Source organism: Cryphonectria parasitica, assembly GCF_011745365.1.
Source record: "Cryphonectria parasitica EP155 unplaced genomic scaffold M406scaffold_8, whole genome shotgun sequence".
Lineage (NCBI taxonomy): Eukaryota > Fungi > Ascomycota > Sordariomycetes > Diaporthales > Cryphonectriaceae > Cryphonectria > Cryphonectria parasitica.
In genome coordinates, this window is record NW_024468916.1 from 1,824,305 (window position 1) to 1,845,148 (window position 20,844).

Below are 20,844 nucleotides of genomic sequence, written 5' to 3' on the forward strand. Positions count from 1 at the left end.
AGCTCATCTGCCTGTTGAGGATGTCAATTTGATGTTGATCATCGCCATTGCTGGCATTCTCCAACATCGTGCTCACAATAACTTTTCGAGGCAATGAGGAGCTGTGGGTTATCAGTGGTTACCCCGCTGTGCCTATCGCTGCAGGCGGTCCTCTTTCGGAGGGCGTCATACTACAACGTTCGATGCTTAGATCTACAGACCGAATTTTAGACATGGCTTTGAAGCACAAAAAAGTATCGTAAAGCGTCTTCACTTAGGTGGGTGGATTTATCGTCGTCTTCTCTCTCTCTCGGGCGAGGGAACTTAGGCAGCCTGTTTCTCTCTGGGTAAAGTTAGGGTTCACACCCCTCCCTCTCGGTGTGTTTAAACTTTATATTATAAACACGATGCATTTTTCTAGACTTGTCGCCAGTGCGCCTCTTGCGCTGGCCGCTACCATCCATCACCACAACAATGGTGGCAGCGATGGCCAACGCTTCCTCTTTGGAGGAGGACGAGGCCATGATGTCTTCTCTTCTTCCTCCTCTTCGGCCAAGGATTTCACATGCGATCTACCCTCTGCCCTGGATCCCTCAGACGACGGCCTCCCTTCAGCCACTTCCCTCTTCACCTCCAAGGAGGCCCTCGCGAGGCAGATCGAGCGGCACTCAGCCCTTGTCCGGGTCCCCACGATCTGTTACGACGACCTGGGCCCCTTCGATACCGACCCGAGGTGGGCGCCGTACCACGAGTTTCACGATGTCCTGGCCAAGACCTTCCCCCTGGTGCATCAGCGCTTCACCCGCCAGAAGATCAACACCTTCGGCCTCCTCTACACCTTGCCAGGCTCCGACCCGTCCCTGAAGCCGCTCATGCTCGCCGCTCACCAGGACGTTGTCCCTGTCGCCGACGCCTCGACCTGGACCCATCCGCCCTTTGACGCCTACTTCGACGGCACCTGGCTCTGGGGCCGTGGCGCCTCCGACGACAAGAACAGCCTGACGGCCCTCCTCTCCGCCGTCGAGACCCTGCTCGCCCAGCCCGGCTTTCAGCCCCGCCGCACTGTGCTGCTCGCCTTCGGCTTCGACGAGGAGTGCAGCGGCGCCAAGGGTGCTGGCCACATCGCCACGCACCTGCGCGACACCCTGGGCGAGGACTCCCTCGCCATCGTCCTCGACGAGGGCGGCATGGGCCTCCAGCAGATTGGCGACGTGCTCTACGCCCTCCCCGCCGTCATGGAGAAGGGCCACGTCGACATCTGGTTCAGCCTGCACCTCCAAGGCGGCCACTCCTCGACCCCCTTCCCGCACACCGGGATCGGCATCGTGAGCGAGATGGTCGTCGCCCTCGAGAGCAACCCCTACCGGCCCGAGCTCATCAGGAACTCGCCCATCTACAACCACTATGTCTGCCAGGCCAGGTACAGCCCGGACGCCGAGCCCGAGGTCACCAAGCTGCTGCACGACGGCGACCTGGAGACCCTGGCCGAGGAGCTGGCGTCCCAGGACCGCAGCACGCACTACAGGCTGCAGACGAGCCAGGCCGTCGACTACATCGGCGGCGGCCAGAAGATCAACGCCATGCCCGAGGTGGTCACGCTCGGTGTCAATTACCGCGTCGCGCCGCAGGATCACATCGGCAAGATCATGCACAATGTGGTCAAGTACATCACGCCCGTGGCCAACAAGTACGGCGTCACGCTCAAGCCCTTTGAGAAGGACGACGAGTACGCTGCGTATGTGCAGGAGGCTGGCGCTGAGCACGACCTGTGGGCGATGAAGGGTGGTGCGGGTGCGGGTGAGGTCGACGTGCTGTACGACGTCGACTACAACGCTACGCTGGTCCTGTCCGCGAGCCAAAAGACCCAGGCCGCACCCGTGAGCCCGTCGAATGATGATGACGTGTGGGATGTCTTCTCCGGCACGATTCAGCATTCCTTTGCGTTTGACGGCGGCAAGGTTGTGCCCGTTGGGGAGTTGATGACGGGTAACACCGACACAAGGCATTACCTTGGTAAGTCTTTTTCTTTTTTTCCTTTTCTGCATCCCCCCCTGGCTATGTTCCATACACGCTGGCTACCTGTGGAGGGGGTTCATGCTCCGAAATTGTGCAGTGGCTAATTATCTTGTATTCAGATTTCACCCGCCATGTCTACCGCTGGTCTCCAACGCGCCAGGGCGGCAGTGATAACATACATACAATCGACGAGAGGGTCAACATGACCGTCCACATGGAGCTAGTACGGTTCTACTACGACTTCGTCCGCAACTTTGATGCGGCAAATGTGGCCAAGATCGACAACAGTGAGCTCGAACTGTGAAGGGTGATACCTGTGCATCAGAGGCTACATCTTATCATGAGATAATGAACATGTGAGAGAGATGAATCTGTTCGGTAATCATTAAGGACAGGCCGCAGGCAAAATTTGGATTAAAAATTAAATATAAGGTCAAGCTCTCCTGGATATATCATAGTTCCTGCCATTCGCTCTTTCTTCGTCCTCGACTGTTATCGAGGGTCTTCAGAACGCTTATAAAGTGATGACAACCAAAGGCAGAGCGCGAGATCCAATTTGTGCGAATTTTATCAGCCTTGTCAAATTATACCTATTGGGCTGCTTTTCTTCTTTCTTTCTTTCTTGCCAGAGATTGCTTCTAATTTTCCTTCTTTTCCTGTTGACTATCTGAATGTCCAGAAGATGGAACGGGCGAATAGTTAGACAAACCAAGTATGCTGAGATGCTTCGTTCCTGTACAGCAACTGCAGCAAACTAAGCGCATGCAATGTTGTTCCTACTCAAATGTGTCGCATCATGACTATACCTGCCCAGCATTGTTGCTCTAGTGGCCCATCGTGAGCCATTGGCTAACAATTGATGATTGTCCATGTTTTTGCGTGTATCATTCATTTAGATCGTAGGAATTCAAAATTGATAACCAAGATACGGAGGGCTCATGGATACTTCATCTGGCCATTCTGGGAAACAAAGATGTTCCCATCTTTTCCTCTTGAAGGCCTCAGATTTCTGCATTTTATGTAAAATCACTTGAGCTTCATAAGCCCAGATCGACTCTGCTCAGCTTGGTGGACGAGAGTGAGGCGGCCACTATTGCAGTTGTTGCTTTGCTGTCACAATCCTAGAGCCGCTGTGGCTGGTGAGTACTGATTCTGGAGCAACCAAAACTGTCTGTGTATGAACTCATACTGGTATCATTGCCACTATCCTTGCTAAATGAATGTCAAAGTTGCTGCGCTGGAGTGCATGCTAATTAAGAAAAAGACACAATCCAAATGAGGGTAGGGGAATCCTTCCCCTATAAAGCACATGTCAACTCCCTTTCCTTTAATCAAAACTCAGAACCTGTTTCACCGGCCGCGAACGCCAATCACCCACGCTGATTTCCTTGTGATATGGAAGAAAAAGAAAAAGAAGAGAGGAAAACCCAATAACAAAGGCGCGCGCAAGCTCAAGTCCTCGTTTTCATGGCAATAACGGCTGCATGCATCAATGTATGAGCTGCCCATCAGCCTCTGTGGTCCGCGTCTCCTTAGGTCGATTAGGATTCCGAGCGCGGCCTGGATCACATGGTAGTCCCCACCATTTAAACAGCTGCTTCATGACGCTGTCCCCCCGGGTCCTGCTGACCTCCGAGACCACGGTGGCCTTGCTTGGGGCATTTGAGGCGGAATGCTCCCTAAGTCTCTCTGGTGTCTTCGCAAAGAAGGGTGTAGGCGCACACGGTACGTCGTAATCATCAGTAGCAAAACGTCTTTCCTCGCGATCAAGGTTACTGGTCGTGTGCAGGCGGCGCTTCCACTTCGTGCCTTGCAGGGTTGCGAGGCACCCCATGAGTTCGTTCTCAACGGTGGCTAGATCGCGCTCTGCATTGTCGACATAGCCGTGGTCTTCTGGCTCGACGTAAACCCCTGACTGTAGTTCCTCAAATGCTCTAGTGATATTGTCGATCGATGCGTCCAGATCAGCAAACCAAGCATCAGAAAAAGGTTCGATGGTGATAACCGGAGTTGCGGTTTTATCAATATCCATCTTGTCATCATCGCTACAATCATCTTCAGATTGTTCCAGTGACTGCAGATACGAGGTCTCCCGAGCCAGACGCTTCTGCTTTGCCCTCCACGAGAGCTTGCCATCTAGAATGGCGGGCCCAAAGGTTTTGTCCCAGTATGGATGACCGATCGGGTACGAAACGCCCTTCTAAGAGACGATGATGTGGTTGAAATGACCAGGCACTTTCTGTCGGCACTTTTCGCAATCCGCACGGTATCCTATACTGAACGTCTTCTTCATGCCCGGTACATCCTGTGTCCAGCCATTGAGCGTGTGCCGGCTGCGCGTGTGTCCCTTCTTAGGGGACGGGGCTACAGCCGGCTCAATGTCCATGGCATGTGCGCTGACGTCGCAATCTATGCTGGTGGTATTGCCCGAGTGGCTCGAACCAGAACTGGAGCTACCCGTGACGTCGCTGACGGTGCTGAGGGCGCTTGGTGTCCGTGCCGGCGCCGAGAAATCCATGGCAGACGCTGCTCTTGGAGGCATGCCCGGGTGGGCCTGACTGTCCAGCACCATCCTGGGTGAAACGAGCTCCTCCCCTCCGCTCTCGCTAATCGGAGAAGGCAGTCGTCGATTCTGTACCAGGTCCCAGTCGACCATGGCATTGCGATCCAGAGATCGGGGAATAGAGCGGTCAGGAGGCGGTTGACTAAAGGGACTGGCTTGCATCATGTTCCCTGCTGCGCCGCTCCAGTTGTTCCCCCGGACCTGTGCTGCAAACGAGCAATGAATTGGAGTAGGCATCCTGCTAGTGATACTCCCGGGCTGCATAGGGTCTGGCTGTGATGGTCCAGGTCCCAAATAGACGGGGCTTTGTGTCTGCATTTCGTTCTGGGGCCCATCCATGTCCATGTCCATGTCGACGTCGGCAGTCCTGTACCCATCCACCATCTCCGGGGCATGATCGAAGGGAGCAGCATCCACAGGTCGTACGACAGCCAAACTGGGGGATGCAAAAGCCTGACCTGTGAATGCTGTCTTTTGGTGTAGATGTACAGTGTTCACATCCTCAGAGTCCGAGTCACCCGGAGTGATGGTATGGGGGGACCGCTGCGGCGCACCGAACAAGTTGCTGTTGGACAAGGCGCCACTGTTGAAGCTTGATGGAAACGAAAGTCGCTTGGACGGTGGGGATGTGCGGAAGGGCAGAGACTGCAGGCGTTTCTGTGAGGTGACATTGTCAGTACGGAAGCAGGACGGGGCGCATTATTAACGTCATTGACAAGGTCGATCGGGAAGCGTACGTTGCGGTGTTCTGTGAAGCCCTCGGTGCCTCCTATGGCGACATCGCCATCCCCATCCTCGTCTCGGTTGCGTTTCTTAGACGCCATGCCCCAGGTCTGGGTGAACATGGTGGGTAATCCTCCCAGTAATTAGATCTTTAAAAGACTCGTATGGTGGATGGTGCAGAAAAGCAATAGGCAGCGGGACGCCTCACAGGTCGTGACCGTATATTAGTGAAGTACCGGAAAGTAGAGTCTAGAAGCGAATGTCGACGAATGTGGTTGATTGAATATTGCGTCGTATCGACGACCAAGGAGAGGGGCGGTCGAGCTTCTTCCAGCCTGCTCCCAAAGAGCGGTGTTTACGCCAGACAGTCTGCAGCCAGCGAAGAGGCAGGGGCGAGGACCTCGAGGTCGCGCTGACGAGGCAGTGCCGGCCGAGCTAGGCCTTGAACTTCGAGTGGCCTGCCTGATTCCTGTAATCAGGACAAGGGAGCCGCGGTGTACAGCCGAAGCCAGGTGAAGCCGGATCAAGTCCACTATTAGGTTCAAGATCGGTCGCTATGGCCGTGTAGAACGAATGCGCATTTGTTGTGAAGGCAGAGGAGATGGACACCCCCGCAAGCGTGCAGATGGACACGAGCCCTCCGGTGTTTCGTAACCGCGAATTGATGCGAGCTGAGTCCGGGCTCTGTCTAGACGGAGAGGAACAGAAAGGGCGGACAAGGCACCGAAGAGTTCAACGGGTGACTGGGGAAGGAGACGGGAGGAGGGAAAGAGAAAGTAGGGAAAGAGGGGATTCCCAATCGGGCGAGAGAAAATAGCCGACCAGAGAGACCTGCTCGTTGCCTGCTCTGGTCCTCAGGGCGAACCAGTCACGCGAGGGGCTGTCCAAAGTCGTTTGTAATTATGATGCAGGGAAGAGTTGGGGTATCTCCGCAGCTGCAGCGTGCAGTGTGCAGTGCGCAGTCCCAGTGTCAGCACTCCCTTTTCAGCCAAGAGCGTTCTGCCGTGGAGGAAGCCGGATGTTGCTGTTGCTGTTGTGGTAGCCGCACGCAGCTCGAGGACGGCTGCGGCGGTGCGGAGGAACGAAAGTACTATGTACGTCAACGATCTCCTTCAGCCTATTGACATCTGCTGGGTGGACTTTGCTTCTGGCGGCGAAATGGACAGGATGATGCAGCATCAAAAGTATTCAAGTAAGCAGCAAAGAAGATAGAAGAAATAAATTCATCCCTTAACAAGAGCAACAAGAAAAGAGAAAACCACGAAACAAGATAAATCCACTTCGCCTCGCTTGAGAACAGGGTGCCGAGGTCGTATCCTGACCAGAGTAGAAGGGACGGGATGATGTTGTCTTGCAGGGGATTCGTCCTCTTTTTCCTCCACTCCTGTAGTATGTACCACAGTACTATGCACACATTATGGTGCCCGATGAGCCTGTCCAAGCCTCTCTGCTAAGCCTATGCTACAAGAACTAGCGCTCGCCCTGTCCTGCTAGTCAAGGGTCCAATGGTTGGAGCCTAGGCCTGAGAGATGGGATGGGGAACCATGAGACCCCGGCCACAGTGGGGGGCCGGGGGGAAGGGGGCGGCTGGGGATACCCTCATTCACAATCACTATTACATAGTACACTTTCAGATACTACCAAATGTGTAGGTGCATCATAGGTCCAGACCACTCTTATCCAATATTTCGCTTTTCTTCTCATAATTCAAGAGGATAGACAGGCCTTCGACCTCCAATCAGCAGTATATGGAACTACGTCATGTTAGTGGTTAGGTAGTGAGGGCTTCAAGACGCTGATAGAAAGTGCGTGCACAAAACGCAAGGGAGAAAAGAAAAGAAGAAAACAAATAAGACACTTACGTATGACTTTGCGGCATCTACCGCCAAGGGCTTTCGCTATCAGGGATCCCGTCGCAGGTCACTTCTCGACTCGTTGTTTCTGTCCAGCCTTCTCGCGGGTTAGACCCCCTCGGTTTCAGCATTGCCTCAGACTCGGCCGGGAGGGGCGGGCTCCTGTCCAGAAGCATACATACCTCACAACTTTGCACTGAGCAACTATTCATGAATGTGCTGTCTAGTCTTGGCAAGCAACATGGGAGGACTTGAGTGTATGTTGTCCACAACAGATGTGCGCGCGTGGAATTTTAATTTTCCATCCTCATGGCGTGCGTGATGTAGAGCCTCTGGGCCGATCTTGAATGCCCGAGTGTGTAGTGCAACTTCGATAGGCAAATTTTTGTTCCATAATTCATTGTTTAAGCGCTGAGATGGGCTTCCAGATATGCGGATTTCTCGTGTAGAAAAAACTGTGGACACACACAACCGGCAGCAGTAACCCAGTGTCTGTTGACGTGCGGTTATATGTCTTGAGCAACGGGCCGACATCAGTCATGGCAGATGACCTCACCAATATGTCCATTGACACCTCGCAAGCGCATGCAAAGCCCGTTTGTGCTTCCGATCCGCTGACACGAAATCTACCATAATTACAAAACTAAACAGTATGTTTGTCACTCATTGCTACATACATACCTGACCAAACTGTATAGGGGGATTTCAATCCAACAGGGAAGAAAAATGCTGGGCACTATCAGTATACCATAATAGGTCCTTCGCATCATCAGCATCAGTCAGCTCTGGACTCACGTTCCTTTCCTCCATGAAGGCGGCTCAGGGGTGCACCGTGATGTATTTGATGTCCAAGGCCTCTGGATATCAAGTTAACAGCTTCATTGCTATGAGACATGGTCACCGCCACAGAAAAATTGCTGCCAGACAGTGCATCTAATAGCAAGGGAGGATTGAACAGAGAAAATCATATGTTTGCCAGATTCATCATCAAAGTCTTGGGTGTAGGCTCCAGTCCAGACTCACAGTCATGGTAATCAGAGCGGGCCGAGATCGGCAGAGATGTGGAACAGGGCCATGCTAACAAAGAGCCTTGCCCCTCCCCCCACTTTCTGCTCTGGGAGCTGGAGACTGCCCCGCCGTCGCCAATTGCAGTCGTGATGATTCGTCCAACAAAGAGTATCCATCTCTGTTGATGAAGATGGGATCTGAGTGTACTTGTCCTGCTGGCAATGTTTTATACTCTCTCTCCCTGTGTTGAATCTGAAGATGGCCTTAGTACTAGATTTCCTACTGGTTATCAGTCTGCTCCTCAGCGTTTGAAATCTTGCTTGACCACTTGATATTATCCTGTGTCCTTTGTCCCCTGCAAGCTTGCATTGTCACCGGAATTATTACATCAAGCGAGGCCCTGATGAACTTAATTTGCCCTTCCTCTGACTCACCATCCACATCAGGAAAGCAATTGATTCTCCTCTTTTGACTGCTATTGAATTCCCATCCTTCCATCGTCCTATAAAGAATTTGTTTCCATCACCAAGAGGGTACACAAGTCTGTAGTCATTGTGACTAACATACATCGGGCGATTTACAACTGCTCCACAAAACTTTTTTTCCTGGAACATCTTTGAAGTGCCCCCCCATCTTGACTGCCAACCTTGCCTGACCACCTTTCATTCCACACATAGCACATTCTGGCACCACCAAGAGCACGTCCTCTTGAATTCTCCAAGAACCTCTGGTCCTGTTGCACCCGCACTCGTGCTTGTCAAACGCAGCTCAGTGACTATAAAGGCCCTCGGTGCTTTTTTGTCACACAAACATCTTACAACTCCCCGAGAGTTCCTCCATTCAGACTCAGGATGCCTGGACTCATGCAAGCTCTTGTCGCTGATGACACCAGAGGTATGTGTAGCTATTAATGCGAGGTTTTCTTCATGATGCTTTTTGCAACTGGATCACCATCATCATGAGTCTCCAGTGCAGATCTAACTGCATCACAACACCCTGTTCCCCCCTCCCTTCCCTCCCCCCCTCTGTGCGCCAGCTCCGGCTGACAACTCGCTCTTCCTCCTCCGCAGTGGAGGGACAGGACCCTTTGATCCAGCCCGCCCTCCTCATCGAAGAAATCCCCGTCAGCGATGCATCCCTAGAGACTGTTGTCAAGGGCCGCCGTGAGGCCGCAGAGATTGTCATGGGCCAGAATGACCGGCTTCTTGTCGTCGTCGGCCCCTGCTCGCTCCACGACCCTGCCACTGCCCTCGAATACGCCGATCGCCTAAAGGCCCTGTCCGACAAGCTCTCTGACGACCTCTGCATCATCATGCGCGCCTACCTCGAGAAGCCTCGGACAACAGTCGGCTGGAAGGGTCTGATCAACGACCCGGACATCGATCAGACCTTCAAGATCAACAAGGGTCTGCGAATTTCCCGTCAGGTCTTCTCCGATCTGACGGCCAAGGGTATGCCCATTGCCAGCGAAATGCTGGACACCATCTCCCCACAATTCCTTGCCGACTTCATCTCCGTCGGTGCCATTGGCGCCCGGACGACAGAGTCTCAGCTGCACCGGGAGCTCGCGTCTGGTCTGTCCTTCCCTGTTGGCTTCAAGAACGGCACGGATGGGAATCTCGGCGTCGCGATTGATGCCATTGGCGCAGCTGCGGCAAAGCATCACTTCATGGGTGTGACGAAGCAGGGTCTGGCCGCCATCACCCGGACCAAGGGCAATGAGCACGGTTTCGTGATCCTTCGCGGTGGTAGCAAGGGCCCCAACTACGAGAAGAAGTTCATCCAGGAGGCCAAGGACACATTGGTAAAGAAGGGCCAGAAGCTCGCAATCATGGTGGATTGTTCACACGGTAGGTTTTTCTACACGCTGATAACAGGGGACTCTCCAAGGCTGGGTGTATGTTAATCGTAGTCTAGGAAACTCCAACAAGGACCACCGGAACCAGCCCAAGGTTGCCAAGGTTGTTGGCGATCAGCTCCGCGAGGGCGAGAAGGCTATCACCGGTGTGATGATCGAGTCCAACATTAATGAGGGTAACCAGAAGGTCCCAGCTGAGGGCCCTTCGGGACTGAAGAAGGGTGTCAGCATCACAGATGCGTGCATTGATTGGGACTCGACCGTGTCTGTTCTTGAGGACTTGGCTGCTGCTGTCAGAGAGCGGAGAGAGAAGAACAAGGGCGAGGCGAATACCCCATCTAAGACCACCCTTCTTGAAGAAGACTAAGCCGTTAAGGGCGAATAGTGTTATTGTGATCGGGACGTTTAGGTCGTGAGCCAAGTGACTCGGTTTGCAACGGGCGTTGTTGGCTTGGTGTACAATCTGCTTCTCTATTTCTTTGCAGTTGGCCCCTGGTAGCAAGGGGATGCGCATGAAATCACAGCATCGAGGAAAAATCAAAACTTGTTGGACGTTGCTAGGACTTACTGAATTCAAGAGCCACAAATGTTAATTATTGGAGCGCGTGTCTCCCTTTTCTTTTCTTCTTTTCTTGTTCTTCACTCTGCGATACGTACAAGGCGATAGGACGGTAGTTAGAAGCATTGGATTCATCAGCATGCAGGCACTGTGATGGAGTGCACGTCACCAGGCAATCGAAACCCTGTGCTCACCATCTATCTGCGCTCTGTTCAGGGGTGGAGTATGCATGATTCACAGCTGTCACCACTATTTCAACCAAACACCGCACTCCCTTCCCTACTATTCTCTGAAAGACCAACATACCTGCCCCGCCCGCCATCACTCCCCGTACTACCTAAAATGTTGCCCCCAATTCCCAACCCCGTCCCTCCTCCTCCTCCTCCACTCCCCCTCGTCAACCCCCCCGCGATACTCGCGGCTATCCCACCAGTCCGGTCATGCATGTCCATGACCTTCCGCAACGCCGCCCAGCCGAGCAAACCCGCCGTGCCGAGGATAAACGCCCACACGATGATCATGTCCTTGCGCGAATCCCGCTGGAAGCACATGGTGACGACGTCCTTCTCCGCCGCGCCCTTGCAGATGGGCAGCGACTGCGAAAGGCAGAAGGCGCGGTTGCATTGGCTGCAAGAGGGGGAGAGAGAGGCGCGGCTAGTGTGGCTCTTGCTGGCGCGTGGGGCGAGGAGGGCAGCAGCGGAGCCGGCCTCGGTGTCGGCGAAGAGACTATCGACGAGGGAAGAGGAAGAGGAGGAGGGGGATGCCTCGCCATCTGTCGGGTCGGCGTCGGCGTCGGCGTCCTCATCGGAGGACGGATCGTCGGGTTCTTTGAGATGGGAGTTGCCCAGGGAGCTTGACTTGGACTTGATTTCTATTATGGTGCTGTTGGTGAAGCAGGTGCACTTGCAGAATGTCGGTGCCGCTGTGAGATAGACGAGGCAGGGTTCAGTACATCTATGCTTTAAAACTACGTAGTACAGGATTTGGGGGGGACAAGCTGTATCAGTTCGCTAGCAAGGAACTTACATGCTGCAGCGGCTATGGAAGTAAATGCCCCGAGGAGCAGGAGAAGGAGGCCGAGACGATTCATCTTGGGCGACCTGGAGAGCACACAACTGGCATCCGGTCTCCTTTGGCGACGTGCGCGTTGACCTGAAAGGGTGGGGTTGCGAGATGAGTGCGAAAAATCTGAGCTTTGAAAGTAAGGATTCGTACGTATTGCCTCTACACAAGAAAAAGACGTTGACTGCAGACGAGCACTGAACAGCGAAGGGGTATCTATGGTAGTTCTGTTGGATTTTCAGGAGGCGATTGACCTTCAGTTGCCATGGCCAGGGATCACTGAGTACAGTACTCTTAGTGCTGTTACAATAGCATACGACACAGTAAGTACTGCGGTAAGAGCCGGCAGCGGCAAGGTACTGCCGGCCGCGAGCACCCCTGTCGTTTTGCGCTACCGCGAAATTTCGTTACTTGACGAGCTTCCCAACCGCGAACCCTCCCAATGGCGACAAGTCTAGGTTCAATTCCTCAAACCAATCGACACGATGAGAAGAATACCAAGATTACGGCAGCCTTCTGCCGTCCTGACGCAATGTCTGCAGTCGTCTACCCCAGCAACACAAATCACGGCGTCCTGCCGCGCAGCTACGACTGGCTGCATGGCGACGCCGCGTGCCTTCTCGACAACACCACACCCAGCGTTCCACAGCTCAAGGCCATGGGCGGACAAGACGAGTAACAGCGGACCATCTGCCGATGAGGCCAAGGTATCATATCCAAGAGAGGTGCAGGCGGAAGCACAAGAGGACGCTTCCCTCTCGGAAGAGCAGGACCCCTTCACCGCGATCCAAGCCGAGTCCTCCCACGCCGCACCGGTACCGTTGCAGACCGACCTCGTCCTGCCGCCGGCCGACACCATCGTCGCTCCGCGCCCCGACGACCTGGACACCGCTGCGGATCAGTACGAGCCCGCGAGCAGCGCAGCAGACCTCGAGGTTGTCGGAGGGCTTGGGGACTGGTTCTCGGAGAAGAACGACAACTGGGGGGCCTCGAAGGCATTTGTGGGCTTCGGCGCGGCGCAGAGGATTGACAATTCAGAATTGTTGATCCTGTGTGCGCGGAGGGCGGTCTTGGAGGCATTTGCGATTGTGGAGTCATTGAAGGGGACCAAGAAGAAAGGAGGCCTGCTGAAGGAGGCATGGGCCCGTGACGGGGGACGGGATGGCATGCTGAGGGTGCTGGGCCTGACGTTGGAGGTTGATTCCGAGGGCCAAGCGCTGGTCAAGGGAGACGTGAAGGGAATTGTGCAGGCTCTGTCCGCCCGGCAGGCGACGAATGCTGCTCCAGAAGAGCAGATGGAGATCTCTGCGGAGGAGGCCAAGGAGATTATCAAGTCATGGGATGGGAGCTGGAAGAAGATCTCGTTGGAGGATGTGAGGGTCAAGTTTGCGGTATGAAACCCCCTCACAAAAGAGGGTGCTGGCGTCTCTTAAGTTTCTCTCCTTGATCAAGAGTATACTGACACCCAATCTTTTGTGCAGATCACCAAGCGCATCTTCCAACTGACCGGCCAAACCATACCAGACGCCAAGCTGCTCTACGTCAACACCGTCGGGTCGCTGCTCTCCTTTCTCGTCAAGCCGCCGCCCGCCAGGACGGTCATGCAGGCCATCGAGCAACGGGGCGAGCTGGCGCAGCTTCCCAACGTGGAGGTTTTCGCGAAGCGGCAGACTCCCGTGCACGAGGCCCAGAGGGTCGGACGATGGAAGGTCATTCAGCAAGAGCTGGAGAAGAGAGGCCTGCCTGTCCTGGGCAGCGACCATGTTGACAAATACAGGGAGCGCGAGTGGCTTCGGGGCCCGAAGCCAGATGTGAAGGACAGGAAGAAGAGACGCTGAGCGAGGGATGTGCCGTCAAATTCACATCAATGTGGAACATGTTGATAGCACAGCTGATAGCCCAGAACTCCAATCTTGTGGGTTTGTAAATTACACAGCATCCAGCAAGTACTCTTTTCGCACATAGGCCTACGGCAGTCGGTCAAGATATGTCATGTACTTCAAATTACCAACGCAGACGTGTTCGACTTTTGACTTGGATTGCGGCAGTGGGACACATATTCGACCACCCTACGAAGGCCATATCACACTATCAAGATCAAAGCGTAGACAAGGTTCAGCCAGCTGACATCGGGAGTGAGAGGATATGTTTGTATTGAAGGTTCAAAAGCAGTCCGTTTTACTGGGCTAAATATCTCCAAAGCATTCTCTCTATCACGCCGTTCCAGAACCATTCGACCTCTGCCTGTCACCGTCCAATTTGTTGTTGGCCATGCGATCTTTTCCAGCCATCACCTATGTTGTGACACAATGGTGATGTGGTGGTCAGGTTGACAAGCGTTTTGTTGAGGTGAGGCTAGCTCCAGGTTGGGTGTTTATTTCTTGTCACCGCACTTGCCTATACGAATTTGTTAGAAATCTGCACGTAGAGCTTTCGAGAGGTAGTGGGGTTGAATGGTAAGGCGGGGACGACTTACAGCCTCCGGAAGAAGCGCAGGTGCAGTTGGTGCCACAGTCGCATCCAGCCATGTTGATTATGTGCGGGTTGTTGGGTTTGAGAAAAAGGGGTGGTTTGATGTTTGATTTTGTTCTGTTTGTTTGGAGTGCTTGGTTGGTGTCGAGAGTGAAGGTTCTGCTTCCTGTGATTGAGCTTTGAAAGAAGCAGCGGCGTGGGTTTATATATTCAGAAGGCCCTCCTTCCAAAAGTCCCTTTCTTGCTGCGCGAATTGTGCCGTTTGCGCATGCCACTTTAGTCTCACGGGGAGGGGAACCCTGTTGATATGACGCTGCGGCCCCTCTGAACCTGCTGGCTATTTGGCCACTAAAATCATCGATACACTGCAGAGAGGGTACTAAGAGGTGGGGTGTTTAGGGTCCAGACGTTCATGCTCTAGGGGCCCGTGTGGTAGCGATGGGGGGCAGGTTAGTGGGGTCGTTTGGGGAAATGGGAACCTGTTGTTGGGGAGCTATAGCTACCGCTATATGGTAGCCCCCTCCGCAGTGTCAATGCACATGATCGCCACGACCATCCAGAACTTCAGATGGAAACCCACCATGTTGGCCAGAAGCTTGAACCCGCATGCGACATTTGTGCGTGGTTCTTGGCCTATGCCGACATCCGGCCTACATCCTATCTGATGGAACAGCAGTCTACGTCAGTCTGACCCTGCTTCCCTCCATGTTCATCGAGATTGTGTTTCGAGATGAGGTGAGGAAGATGATTGGTGAGATAGTCCGTTGTTCCTATCCGGGCGCAATGATATGCATACCAAAATGCTCTTCTCCAACCACGGTAATCACCTCCCAGCGACTCACAATCGTGGGGCGACGCCGCCCAGATCAGGTCATCATGCTGACCTCTTGCTGACCCGCTGACCATCACGTGCAAAGATGGATTGTCCACGCTTGTTTGTGGTGGTCGATCGTTGTCCGTATGGATCGTTGGTTGCATGGCTAGGAGCAGGAGACTACTGGAGCATCTCCGACCCTCATGATCCTTGATTCTGATACTAAACTTGCTATGTTCTGCCACCTTGTTTTATCTGCTTACGTGCAAGGCTGTTTCAGGACTTCTAGTTGCCGGTTGATGTGGACGCCACACTCAGGTGTTTCGGGCGAGTAACAAGAGGACCGCAACAGACATCATGATCCAGTCTGCTACCTTCTCCCCCAGGCGATCGTGTCTTCTGCTAGCCAGATATTCATGGTTCCATCGGACGTGCTATCTTATCGGATTTCCTACTCATATACAACCTATTCGGCGTGGATTTATCTCGGTCGTATTAATCTCCTGTACTGTTCAAGATTGATATCGCCTTATCTTGACTCACAAACGTCGCGATGAGTCAAGTGACAATACGACCCGCCATCGTGCCAGTCTTGCCGTCAATAGTCTCAAGTCAGGCGGCATACATAAATATCATGTTCACATAAGTAAACCTATTGATCGGTAGTAGAGTTTCAGACAACATCCACCAGCGCGTCGAGCAAACGGGCATACAGAGATCGCCGAGGTCTTTATCAGCAATCGTGGTCTTACACAGCCAATTGTCTCATCACCTGCCGGGAAGATGCCCGGAGACGAATATGCCACTGATCCGGAGGGACAGCCGGCGCTTCAATCAGAACAATTGGACCCAGCCACTGACAACATTCAAAAGATGCACCGCCTCTTGACAGCTGCCGACGTTGAAAGCCGTCTACCGTCACTCCGTACCCTGCTTCAATCACTTGTAAACGACGACCCGGCGGCATCCTCCATTGGCTTCCTAGCCCCACTCTCAGACGCAGATGCAGACGAATATTGGAGGTCCGTCGCTGCAAAGCTAGATACGGTGCCTCAAACATGCTATTTGTTTGTAGTCTGGGGCTCCGACGCTCTCGACATCATGGGAACCGTGCAGCTGCAACTCATGCCCAAGGCCACACATGCCCACAGAGCCGAGATCGCAAAGCTGTTGGTTCGGCCCTCTGCCCAGCGGCGAGGGCTCGGCAGGAAGATGATGGACCACGTGGAGGACGTTGCACGAGGGTCTGACATCCAGCTCCTCACCTTGGACACCAAGACGGAAACCCCAGCTCGGGCCTTCTACGAACGCACTGGCTGGACAGTTTGGGGGACATGTCCTGAGTATGCTGCCTTTGCCGATGGTCGGTTAGGCAGCACGACGTTCTTCTACAAGAGCCTGAAATGAAGCTTTCTTAGAAGCAATCTGAGTGCTCGACATACCAGGGCAGACTAACTACAAAAGGGCTCCAGGCTCGCAAAATCAGGAGATGGTTGAACAGTATATCACTAGAATGAAAGGAAAAGAAAGGAAAAGTGATCAAATTGGGCAGGAAGCTCGATGGTGAGCATGATATCTAAATCTCAAAGATTTTGTAGATTCACCAATATTTCAGTGCATGTGTGTTTGCACTCTGAGCCTCATCAAGAGATCAAGCTCTATTTTCTCCATGATAATCAATTGTAATGACCATGGAGTTTACAGTGGCATCAATCACGTTGGGGGACCCGAGTCTGCTAAATTTGGAATAATAAACGATTTATAATAACTTGACTGTGTCATGTAGACAACATCAGATTACTAGGCTCGTTCTCTCTGGAGAATCCTGTTCGTGATCGTTCAACATCACCCTGAACAATCCACAGATCATTCCCTTTCCCACGCAGTTGGCTTTACTGGTATTGAGAAAATCAACACATTTCAACTGATCAGGCTCTGCAGGGAAGCAATCCAAAGCCAATAATTGGTGGATAAGCATGATACTTGTCAAATCGTCTCAAGCATTGTATTAAGACGTAACAGGGTTATTATAGAGTAGTAATCTTTTGACTGAATAGCATTCCTCAGTCGTGATGGGCCCCTCCAGCTCTCATCTGAATGTTTCAATGCTGCTCAACAGTCTGGATGTCTTTTTCTACTCTTCTTCTTTTTTCTTTGCAAAGAAGTCTTCCAGAACAATTAGCACCGGAACCATGCTAGGGAGCAGGGCCTAAACTAGAGGGCATAATTATCATATGGCCTGTGATTCCCGTCCGGTGACAGGGCAGTCAATCCAGAGCTGGGAGTATCGACCAAGGCAGCAGGAAGTGGATCAAGTCATGTGTGAAAATGGCAGAGTTCGAGTTCACAGTATATAGCTATGCAGCCTCGTCGAGTTGAAGATCGTGTGTTTCTCCATCGCTCGACCCTCGAAAGATCCAACATTCATCCATAGTTTCATGCCACTCTCCAGTGGAGGGCAGTGCCCTGGTAAGCTCACATCTTATTCGAGCCCCATGACAACCTCATCGCCTACTCCCCAGCTGTCGCCGCCCCTGCTGCTCGGCGAGCCAAGCCCAACACCTAAGCGCTCTAGGCTCGCCGCCTCATCCTCGCTCTGTGCCTCGCTCGTCCGTCTGGACCGCCGCTGCCGTGGGCTGCTCGTGATGCTATCCTTGTAAGTCTGGTTGAGGTTCTGCTGCGACTTGCTGTCTGTCACTCTCCTCCGCAGTGAGGGCATCCTGAATCTCATCGACCGGGACGACGACGACAGCACGGAGGCAACGTCGTCGGCCTCGCCTCCTTCTTCCTTGATCTCTTGCAGCCCGTCAGTCTTCCGGTCGCCCAAGAGGTCTGTCGAGCTCATTGAGTCGGAGGTGGTCGTGAACGGGGGCGCCAGCGTTGGTAATGTTGGGCGTGGCGGGAGAGATGGCGGCCGTTCAGCGCCAAGTGTTGGGGTATTAGATGCTGGTAGTTCTTTGGCCTCCTCGTCCGCACCTTGTCGGGTGGTTGGTGTATTTTCTTCCTCTTCTTCATCATCACTGCCGACCTCAACCAGCTCAGCATCGCGGTACCATTTACGTCGTCGTGTCCATCTGCCCCAGCCATCTTGACCGCGGCGGCCAGATTGCCACTGTAAGGAAGGACGTCAGTATGCTGTACAAGGAGCTCTCCAGGGGTTGGAAGTCTCAGCAGAGCTGTAGACATACCTTGTTATCGTAGTAGACCCATCCATTCCTCCCGGCCTCTCCATCATAATCCCAGGGCGCACGCTCCCCATCGCCGTCCGAGACAGCCTCATCCGGTACTCCATCCACCCTCCAGCGGCCGCCATCGACCCACCTCCAGCGCATGGTGCTGTCGTCCTCGACCTCGGGCAGCTCAAACTTGTCCTTGGAGGGCACTGGATTGTTGTGCTCGTCCGTCCACGCCGCCCTCTCGTAAGCAAACAAGCTATTTGTCCACCCGAGTCCGACCCATCGCCGCTGGTTCTCATATATGATAAACGTGAACCTGACGCCGGCGTCATTCGCACCACGGGCTCGCCGGATCGCCTTGGTCAGCTCCGACTCTTTGCTGGATGACGCGCGTCCGGTGGACTTTTTGTTGCTGGCGCTCATCGACTTCTCCAGGGCCTCCTGGGCCTTGGACTTCTTGCCCGGTGGGGTAGGCTTCTCAGGGATACTGATGTCCAGCCCCGTCAGCAGGGCCGCCAGCCGCCGTACGGTCGCGCTGCGCCAGAGTATCGTCCGCCCTGCCTTGACCACCCGTGCATGCCATGTGAGGACTATGGTCCCGAAGCACAACACAACCCTCCTTGTTGTGACGATCCGGAACGGGGGCAGCGTGAGCGCCACCCAGAACGGCGTGCACATCAGTATCCTAACCAACAACCTCGTCAGGGCGGGCCGCGTAGTGGCGCTCGTCGCGGTGCGCTGGGTGCTGAGGGAATCCGTCAGCTCCAGCAGCGGTTCCAGTAGGATATTGCACCGTGCAGTGAGCTCCTTGAGCGTCTCGACGATCTCGTCCAGCGTCTTCTGGTGCTTGGTGTTGGTCACTTCGGAGGGACCTCGACTATGACCCCCAGTCCCACCTCCTCCTGCTGCTGCTGACGCTGCCGCTGCCGCTCCTGTAGCTGCTGCAGGCCCCGAGCCTCCCACCGCCGCAGGGGGCTCTTCGCTCCCCGTGGTGCCACCGCTGCTGCTGCTGTTGTCTGTGCCTGAGCTACCCTTGCCTTTGCCTTTTGCCTTTGTCTTCGTCTTGGAAGGCGCCGCTCCGCCGGCCCCACCGTCCTCGCTCCAGCCTGAACTACTCAGTGGGCTGAAGCGGCGTCCGTACATACCCCCGATGAGGAGGAAAACCAACAGCACAGGGCCGGCAAAACGTATGATGACATCTCCGTAGAGCACGACAGCCCAGAACAGGCCGACCAGCAGGAAGCTCTCCCATGGGTCTCCCGTCGTCCAGGTCAGCAATCCGGCCAGCTTATTCAGCGGCAGCAGGAACGGGTGACTGTAGGCAAGGGCGCGGGTGACCTGCGGCGGAGTGGCGAGGAGGAGAGGGGATTTCTGGTGGACGAGGATGGTCGAGAGGCGCTTTGCTGCCGAGATAGGCTGAGAGGTGGTGGAGGTGGCGAGGGTCAGAGGGGAGAAGGAGGCGTAGACGGGGGGTTGGGCGGGCGTCAGGTAGGAGGAGACGCTTGTTGGGTCATGGCTGGGCGTGCTGGAGGAGGCGGCGCTGTCGAGGGTGTCGCCTCGGGAGCGATGAGGAGTGGACATGTGGGTGAGCCAAGGGGTGTCCTAGAAGAGGGGTTGACAAGTTGTGTTAGCCGGGCCTGCTCGTGACTGCTGATGGCTTGTGTCGTTTCCTCGTCTGTCTCGTCGTCTGGAGGAGAGGCAAGGCAGTTCAAATAAAGACCATAAAACGGGAGGGGACAATAATGGAAGGAAGACACAGAGCTCAAAAGCCCTGACGGGGCACAAGACAAGGTAACATAATGGCGACTGATTTTCTCGAGATCCTAGAGTAGTAGTGGTAGTAGCAGCCGCGAACGTGGCAGCGACAGGGCTGCTGTTGTGGTGACACAAGGCAGTCAGGCGCAAAGGAGGAGGAGAAGGAGGAGGAGAAGGAGGAGGAGAAGGAGGAGGAGAAGGAGGAGGAGGAGGAGGAGGAGGAGGAGGTAGTGGTGGTTTGGGCTGATGTCTGATGTCGTTTGAAGGGTTTAAGGCTGCAAGGGGAGGAGGATGCCATAATTTGGAGTAGCGGGTATGGACCGCTGACGTCGGCCTCTCAGCTGCCACTGCACTATTGCTGCCCACTGATCGCCACCACCAAACACCAGCACTACCAGCGCGGACCTTCCTCCCAACGCTCGACTGACAAGACAGGAATGATGAAATACCGTTCGAATAAGAAATAGAAAGGAGGGGAAAGAAACGTAACAGAGAGGATGATAACTTACTAATGCAGCCATCTAAAAAATAACTGTTGTTTGTATGTATCGTCCTTCTCTTCATCGACCCTGATGCCTTGCCCCCTTCCCCAATCAATCAATCGAGCAATCAGTTTAGTCAGTCCAGCCAACGCTGGCACTTTGGTTCTCTCTCACTCTTCTGCTGCAGCTTGGACGCTCGATTTCTAGGCGGCCGTAGCACTGCAGATCCACAACACAACCTCTAAAGCTCAAAGCTGTTCGTGCTACGAAGTCATCGGCTGTCTGCTTCTGGAAGAAAAATAAAAGACTTTGGCTCGGTATGAACGGAATAGAAACTGTGTCGCTCGTCTGAACAGGAGCAGCAGCACGACGCATCAGACACAACCTCTGTCTCCCATATAGTTTGGTTTTCTTGTCAAGTTCGGTTGAGAGTAAGAAGGGGTAAAACAAAAAGTCGAATTTGGCAAGGAGGATCAAGGGACTTTGGCCACGTGAGATGCCAGGCTGGGGAGATGAAGCGAAGC

At 54.0% G+C, this 20,844-nt stretch overlaps 7 protein-coding genes across 7 annotated transcripts; 4 read left to right on the forward strand and 3 right to left on the reverse strand.

Moving 5' to 3' along the window:
- Positions 1 to 386: 386 nt before the first annotated feature.
- Positions 387 to 2,442, forward strand: M406DRAFT_347951 (carboxypeptidase S; the record flags this gene model as incomplete). Its single annotated transcript, XM_040922345.1, has 3 exons — positions 387 to 506; positions 537 to 1,992; positions 2,115 to 2,442. 3 exons carry the CDS (start codon positions 387 to 389, stop codon positions 2,297 to 2,299), a joined length of 1,761 nt encoding a protein of 586 aa, XP_040772631.1. The 3' UTR covers positions 2,300 to 2,442.
- A 724-nt stretch (positions 2,443 to 3,166) lies between these two features.
- Positions 3,167 to 5,403, reverse strand: M406DRAFT_347953 (uncharacterized protein; the record flags this gene model as incomplete). Its single annotated transcript, XM_040922346.1, has 2 exons — positions 3,167 to 5,215; positions 5,296 to 5,403. The coding sequence occupies 2 exons, from the start codon at positions 5,401 to 5,403 to the stop codon at positions 4,196 to 4,198; spliced, it is 1,128 nt and encodes a 375-aa protein (XP_040772632.1). The 3' UTR covers positions 3,167 to 4,195.
- A 3,590-nt stretch (positions 5,404 to 8,993) lies between these two features.
- Positions 8,994 to 10,367, forward strand: M406DRAFT_347954 (3-deoxy-7-phosphoheptulonate synthase; the record flags this gene model as incomplete). The annotated part of the gene is made up of 3 exons (XM_040922347.1): positions 8,994 to 9,036; positions 9,213 to 9,992; positions 10,060 to 10,367. The coding sequence occupies 3 exons, from the start codon at positions 8,994 to 8,996 to the stop codon at positions 10,365 to 10,367; spliced, it is 1,131 nt and encodes a 376-aa protein (XP_040772633.1).
- Positions 10,368 to 10,813: 446 nt separating this feature from the next.
- M406DRAFT_267001 (uncharacterized protein) lies at positions 10,814 to 11,649 on the reverse strand (the record flags this gene model as incomplete). Its single annotated transcript, XM_040917850.1, has 3 exons — positions 10,814 to 11,222; positions 11,373 to 11,481; positions 11,586 to 11,649. 3 exons carry the CDS (start codon positions 11,647 to 11,649, stop codon positions 10,814 to 10,816), a joined length of 582 nt encoding a protein of 193 aa, XP_040772634.1.
- Positions 11,650 to 12,118: 469 nt separating this feature from the next.
- On the forward strand, positions 12,119 to 13,420 carry M406DRAFT_281738 (uncharacterized protein; the record flags this gene model as incomplete). Its single annotated transcript, XM_040918451.1, has 2 exons — positions 12,119 to 13,012; positions 13,103 to 13,420. Coding segments are annotated over exons 1-2 (1,110 nt in total), but the record flags the coding sequence as incomplete, so codon positions are not given.
- A 2,360-nt stretch (positions 13,421 to 15,780) lies between these two features.
- Positions 15,781 to 16,314, forward strand: M406DRAFT_64831 (uncharacterized protein; the record flags this gene model as incomplete). The annotated part of the gene is made up of 1 exon (XM_040924897.1): positions 15,781 to 16,314. The coding sequence occupies one exon, from the start codon at positions 15,781 to 15,783 to the stop codon at positions 16,312 to 16,314; it is 534 nt and encodes a 177-aa protein (XP_040772636.1).
- Positions 16,315 to 17,389: 1,075 nt separating this feature from the next.
- Positions 17,390 to 19,679, reverse strand: M406DRAFT_266755 (Pex24p-domain-containing protein; the record flags this gene model as incomplete). The annotated part of the gene is made up of 4 exons (XM_040917823.1): positions 17,390 to 17,543; positions 17,592 to 18,019; positions 18,096 to 19,039; positions 19,082 to 19,679. Coding segments are annotated over 4 exons (2,124 nt in total), but the record flags the coding sequence as incomplete, so codon positions are not given.
- Between the last annotated feature and the right edge of the window lie 1,165 nt (positions 19,680 to 20,844).